Here is a 7,013-nt window from a genome sequence, read left to right on the forward strand (position 1 = left end):
CATACACTAAGTTGACTGTGCCTTTAAACAGCTTGGAAAATTCCAGAAAATGATGTCATGGCTTTAGAAGCTTCTGATAGGCTAATTGACATAATTTTTAGTCAATTGGAGGTGTACCTGTGGATGTATTCAAGGCCTACTTTCAAACTCAGTCCCCCTTTCCTTGACATCATGGGAAAATCCAAAGAAATCAGCCAAGACCTCAGAAAATAATTGTAGACCTCCACAAGTCTGGTTCATCCTTGGGAGCAATTTCCAAACGCCTGAAGGTACCACGTTCATCTGTACAAACAATAGTATGCAAGTATATACACCATGGGACCACGCAGCCGTCATACCGCTCAGGAAAGAGACGCCGTTTTGTCTCCTAGAGATGAACGTACTTTGGTGCGAAAGTGCAAATCAATCCCAGAAACAGCAAAGGAAACAGGTACAGAAGTATCTATATCCACAGTAAAACGAGTCCTATATCGACATAACCTGAAAGGCCACTCAGCAAGGAAGAAGCCACTGCTCCAAAACCGACATAAAAAAGCCAGACTATGGTTTGCAACTGCACATGGGACAAAGGAAATGTCCTCTCGTCTGATGCAAACAAAAAGAACTGTTTGGCCATAATGACCATTGTTATGTTTGGAGGGAAAGGGGGAGGCTTTGCAAGCCGAAGAACACATCACAACAGTGAAGCACTGGGGTGGCAGCATCATGTTGTGGGGGTGCTTTGCTGCAGGAGGGACTGGTGCACTTCACAAAATAGATGGCATCATGAGGATGGAAAATTATGTGGATATATTGAAGCACATCTCAGAAATCAGTCAGGAAGTTAGAGCTTGGTCGCAAATGGGTCTTCCAAATGGACAATGACCCCAAGCATACTTCCAAAGTTTGGGCAAAAATGGCTTAAGGCAACAAAGTAAAGGTATTGGAGTGGCCATCACAAAGCCCTGACCTTAATCCAATAGAACATTTGTGGGCAGAACTGAAAAAGTGTGTGCGAGCAAGGAGGCCGACAAACCTGACTCAGTTACACCAGCTCTGTCAGGAAGGAATGGGCCAAAATTCACCAACTTATTTGGGAAGCTTGTGGAAGGCTACAGAAAACGTTTGACCCAAGTTAAACAATTTAAAGGCAATGCTACCAAATACTAATTGAGTGTATGTAACTTCTGACCCACTGGAATGTGATGAAAGAAATAAAAGCTGAAATAACTCATTCTCTCTACTATTATTCTGACATTTCACATTCTTAAATAAAGCGGTGATCCTAACTTACCTAACAGGGAATTTTTACTAGGATTAAATGTCAGGAATTGTGAAAAACTGAGTTTATGTAAACTTCCGACTTCAACTGTAGGATGGGCATCTGGCCCTAATTTCTGACTAATGCAAACTGGTCTAAGAGCATTTCATATTATACTTTACGTAAATCTGATCCTCTCCATTTGTATAATATATTTCGTATGGTATGTATTCATTTGGGATGTTCATCGTCCATTTCAGATGATATATTACGAATTACAATTCGTATGATGTGTTAGAAATTTACAAAATGTACAATATGTTTAAGAATTTGCAAAACGTATGATGTGTTACGAATTCCAGTTTGTTGTGGCTAATGTTAGCCAGGTAGTTAGATAGCTAATGCTAATGTTAGCTAGCTGACTATCGTTAGCTAGGCTAGGGGTTAAGGTTAGGGTTAAGGTTAGGAGTTAGGTTAAAGGGTTATGGTTAGGGTTAGGGGAAGGGTTAGCTAAAAGCGTTAAGGTTAGGGAAAAGGTTAGCTAACATGCTAAGTAATTGCAAAGTAGCTAAACAGTTGTAAGTAGTTGAAAAGTTGCTAATTAGATAAATGCTAAAGTTGTCCGTGAAGAGATTTGAACACGCAACCTTTAGGTTGGTAGATGTACCTTCTGTCTTACACTCTTAGAAAAAAAGTGCTATTATAGAACCTAAAGGGTTTTTCGGCAGTCCCCATTGGAGAACCTTTTGAATAACCCTTTTTGGTTCCGGGTAAGAACCCTTTTGGATTCCTTACATGGAACCCAAAGGTTGTTCTACCTGGAACCAAAAATGGTTCTACCTAGAACCAAAAAGAGTTATTGTATGGGGACAGCGGAAAAACCGTTTTGGAACCCTTTTGTGTGAGAGTGTATGTAACCGTACCAAACATAACATATCATACTAATTTACTTTTACTATGATACGTTTAGTCTATGAGACCAGGCTGAGGAATAATGTATATGGGAATTTCCACATGAGATTGGCCCAAATATATTCATGGTGTTTTGTAGCTCCCTGAAGTAAAATCAATATCCCAATAATGATCATCACTGTAACAAGTGGGGACATTTGGCCTGTCCTCACATGGAAAAAAGGCTATTTTTAGGCTTAAGGGTTAGGGTTAGAATATAGGGTTAGGGGTTAAGGTTAGGGTTAGGGGTTAGGGAAAAAATGATTTTGAAAAAAGGAACCAATTGTTTGTCCCCAAAAGTCCTCACACTTATAGTAATAACCTGTTGTGTGTGTGAATGATTGTGTGTGTGTGTGTGTGTGTGTGTGTGTGTGTGTGTGTGTGTGTGTGTGTGTGTGTGTGTGTGTGTGTGTGTGTTGTGTGTGTGTGTGTGTGTGTGTGTGTGTGTGTGTGTGTATAGATTCTCCAGATTCTCCACCAGATACAGTCACATAATTAACATGTTAAGGGTTAATGTGGCTTATACCAACAGTTCCTCAGACCCATGGATTCCTCCAAACTAAAGGCCATAGAAGAGATGAATGAGAGCCAACAGTAAAGACACTTTGACTGTCATTCATATTCACACAAATCTTAAACCTTTGACTGTAAATGACAGACAAAATTAACTCCTCAAGAGAAGGCTGGAGTACAAACCAATATAATAAACATTAGATGTTGGTTTATGACAAGAAAACGTTTGACCCAAGTTAAACAATTTAAAGGCAATGCTACCAAATACTAATTGAGTGTATGTAAACTTCTGACCCACTGGGAATGTGATGAAAGAAATAAAAGCTGAAATAACTCATTCTCTCTACTATTATTCTGACATTTCACATTCTTAAAATAAAGCGGTGATCCTAACTTACCTAAAACAGGGAATTTTTACTAGGATTAAATGTCAGGAATTGTGAAAAACTGAGTTTATGTAAACTTCCGACTTCAACTGTAGGATGGGCATCTGGCCCTAATTTCTGACTAATGCAAACTGGTCTAAGAGCATTTCATATTATACTTTACGTAAATCTGATCCTCTCCATTWGTATAATATATTTCGTATGGTATGTATTCATTTGTGGATGTTCATCYTCCATTTCAGATGATATATTACGAATTACAATTCGTATGATGTGTTAGAAATTTACAAAATGTACAATATGTTAAGAATTTGCAAAACGTATGATGTGTTACGAATTCCAGTTTGTTGTGGCTAATGTTAGCCAGGTAGTTAGGTAGCTAATGCTAATGTTAGCTAGCTGACTATCGTTAGCTAGGCTAGGGGTTAGGGTTAAGGTTAGGGTTAAGGTTAGGAGTTAGGTTAAAGGGTTAGGGTTAGGGGAAGGGTTAGCTAAAAGCYTTAAGGTTAGGGAAAAGGTTAGCTAACATGCTAAGTAATTGCGAAGTAGCTAAACAGTTGTAAGTAGTTGAAAAGTTGCTAATTAGATAAAATGCTAAAGTTGTCCGTGAAGAGATTTGAACACGCAACCTTTAGGTTTGGTAGATGTAACCTTCTGTCTTACACTCTTAGAAAAAAAGTGCTATATAGAACCTAAAAGGGTTCTTCGGCAGTCCCCATTGGGGAACCTTTTGAATAACCCTTTTTGGTTCGGGGTAGAACCCTTTTGGATTCCTTACATGGAACCCAAAGGTGTTCTACCTGGAACCAAAAATGGTTCTACCTAGAACCAAAAAGAGTTCTTGTATGGGGACAGCGGAAGAACCGTTTTGGAACCCTTTTTGTATGTAACCGTACCAAACATAACATAACATAACATATCATACTAATTTACTTTTACTATGATACGTCTAATCTATGAGACCAGGCTGAGGAATAACATGTATATGGGAATTTCCACATGAGATTGGCCCAAATATATTCATGGTGTTTTGTAGCTTCCGGAAGTAAAATCAATATCCCAATAATGATCATCACTGTATACAAGTGGGGACATTTGGCCTGTCCTCACATGGAAAAGGCTATTTTAGGCTTAAGGGTTAGAATATAGGGTTAGGGGTTAAGGTTAGGGTTAGGGGTTAGGGAAAAAAGGATTTTGAAAAGGAACCAATTGTTTGTCCCCAAAAAGTCCTCACACTTATAGTAATAACCTGTTGTGTGTGTGAATGATTGTGTGTGTGTGTGTGTGTGTGTGTGTGTGTGTGTGTGTGTGTGTGTGGATTCTCCAGATTCTCCACCAGATACAGTAACATAATTAACATGTTAAGGGTTAATGTGGCTTATACCAACAGTTCCTCAGACCCATGGATTCCTCCAAACTAAAGGCCATAGAAGAGATGAATGAGAGCCCAACAGTAAAGACAACTTTGACTGTCATTCATATTCACACAAATCTTAAACCTTTGACTGTAAATGACAGAACAAATTAACTCCTCAAGAGCAAAGGCTGGAGTACAAACCAAATAATAAAACATTAGATGTTGGTTTATGACAAGTTTACTGTACACATTTTCTATGAGATAATCTCCCTTTATCCCTTTCTTTCTCTCTCTGCAGCACCTGACTTCATCTCTGTTGGCAGTAGCGTTCCTCACCTCCTTTGGGAGCTCCATGCTCTATGGCTACAACCTYGCAGTGGTCAACTCCCCTGCCATGGTAAGGCCATTGAACTACACTCATATTATCTGCATTGTACATTCCATACTTTCCTGTATTGAATACTCTGCCACGGCCAACTCCTAACTTGTGGAACCCGGAATCTCACCCAAATCATGTATTGTTGATGTCAACGGAGATTTYCGTGATCGTTGAAGTTCCATTTAAATTTAGAATTCAGTTTACTTTCACCAGTCTACACTATTGGCTATGTGACTATGGACTGTGTCCCACGGACATCAATTTGATTTATGAAGTTTGAATTATGGGTATACATCTCACATATACAGTGCATTTGGGAAGTATTCAGACCCTTTGACTTTTCCACATTTTGTTACGTTACAGCCTTATTCTAAAATGGGTCATATKAATTTTTTTCCTCATCAATCTACACACAATACCCCATAATGACAAAGCGAAAACAGGATTTTAGAAATGTTTGAAAATTTATTAAAAATAAAAAACATAAATACCTTATTTACATAAGTATTCAGACCCTTTGCTATGAGACTCGACATTGAGCTCAGGTGCATCCTGTTTCCATTGATCATCCTTGAAATATTTCTACAACTTGATTGGAGTCCACCTGTGCTAAATTCAATTGATAGGACATGATTTGGAAAGGCACACACCTGTCTATATAAGGTCCCACATTTAACAGTGCATGTCAGAGCAAAAACCAAGCCATGAGGTCGAAGGAATTGTCCATAGAGCTCAGAGACAGGATTGTGTCAAGGCACAGATCTGGTGAAGGGTACCAAAACATATCTGCAGCATTGAAAGTCCCCAAGAACACAGTCGCCTCCATCAATTCTTAAAGGAAGATTTAACCCAATACTTTCCTAGAGCTTGGCCGCCCGCCAAACTGAGCAAGAGAAGGGCTCCAGAGTTCTTTGGTGGAAATGGGAGAACCTCCAGAAGGACAACCTCTCTGCAGCACTTCACAATCAGGCCCATTATGGTAGAGTGCCAGACGGAGCCACTCCTCAGTAAAAGGTCAAATGACAGCCCACTGGAGTGTGCCAAAAGGCACCTAAAACTCTCAGCCATGATTACAAGATTCTCTTGGTCTGATGAAACCAAGATTTGAACTCTTCTTCAGCCAGCGGCAGAGACTGGGAGACTAGTCAGGGTCGAGGGAAAAGAGAATTGAGCAAGTACAGAGGATCCTTGATGAAAACCTGCTCCAGAGTGCTCAGGCTCAGATTTTGGGTTTGCGAAGGTTCACATTCCAACAGACAACGACCCTAAGCACACAGCCAAGACAACGCAGGAGTGGCTTCAGGACAAGTCTCTTAATGTCCTTGAGTTAGCTAGAGCTCGGACTTGAACCCGATCGAACATCTCTGGAGAGACCTGAAATAGCTTTGCAGTGATGCCCATCCAACTTAACAGACTTTGAGAGGATCTGCAGAGAAGAATAGGAGAAACTCCCCAAATAAAGATGAGCCAAGCTTGTAGCGTCATACCCAAGAAGACTCAAGGCTGTAATCGCTGCCAACGGGGCTTCAACAAAGTACTGACTAAAGGGTCTGAATACTTATGTAAATGTGATATTTCCGTTTTTTTATTTTTAATAAACTTGCAAAAACTTCTTAAAACCTGTTTTTGCTTGGTCATTATGGGCTATTGTGTGTAGATTATTGAGGGGGAAAGATACAATTTAATCCATTTCGAATAAGGCTGTAACGTAACAAAATGTYGAAAAAGTCAAGGGGTCTGAATACTTACTGAATGCACTGTATCTTTTACGCTCTTACCCTCATGTACATCAGAGTGAGACCCCCAATGCTGTATCTAATACTGCTCACCATGATGAGTCCATGCTTTCACACAAAAAATGTGAAAGTCTGATGCTTAGCCTACATTTTTACACTGATAGTTAAAATGAAAATGATTTTTCAGTGTGAGGTAGTTTAAACTGTGTGTGCATCTGTGAAGGGTTTGTTGTCGTCAGGAATGTGGATTGAATGAGGAACRAGGCTGCTCTATCAGAAGGAATGCAGTTGAGGCCATGCAGTTGGAATGACTGTAGAARCAATCTCTCCGAAGCTAATGCCAAATATATCCTACAGCATAAAGATAATGCTAACTGTATTCTACAGCCCAAAGCTAATGCCAACTGTCTCCCACAGCCCAAAGCTAATGCTAATTGTATCCAAATCAAAT

At 39.7% G+C, this 7,013-nt stretch overlaps 1 protein-coding gene across 2 annotated transcripts in view; it reads left to right on the plus strand.

The window, feature by feature from the left end:
• slc2a15a (solute carrier family 2 member 15a) overlaps nucleotides 1-7,013 on the plus strand; it is a 28,225-nt gene that overhangs the window by 1,954 nt on the left and 19,258 nt on the right. Inside the window, exons 1-2 of one of the 2 annotated variants that reach the window (XM_023969859.1) lie at nucleotides 4,486-4,543; nucleotides 4,746-4,844. In XM_023969859.1, coding sequence (XP_023825627.1) covers nucleotides 4,493-4,543; nucleotides 4,746-4,844 — 150 coding nt within the window. In that variant the 5' untranslated portion in view covers nucleotides 4,486-4,492. Of the gene's footprint in view, nucleotides 1-4,485; nucleotides 4,544-4,745; nucleotides 4,845-7,013 lie in introns of those variants that run through there. The other variant, XM_023969860.1, reaches the window with a different exon arrangement.

Source organism: Salvelinus sp. IW2-2015, linkage group LG25 (assembly GCF_002910315.2).
Source record: "Salvelinus sp. IW2-2015 linkage group LG25, ASM291031v2, whole genome shotgun sequence".
In the NCBI taxonomy this organism is placed as follows: domain Eukaryota; kingdom Metazoa; phylum Chordata; class Actinopteri; order Salmoniformes; family Salmonidae; genus Salvelinus; species Salvelinus sp. IW2-2015.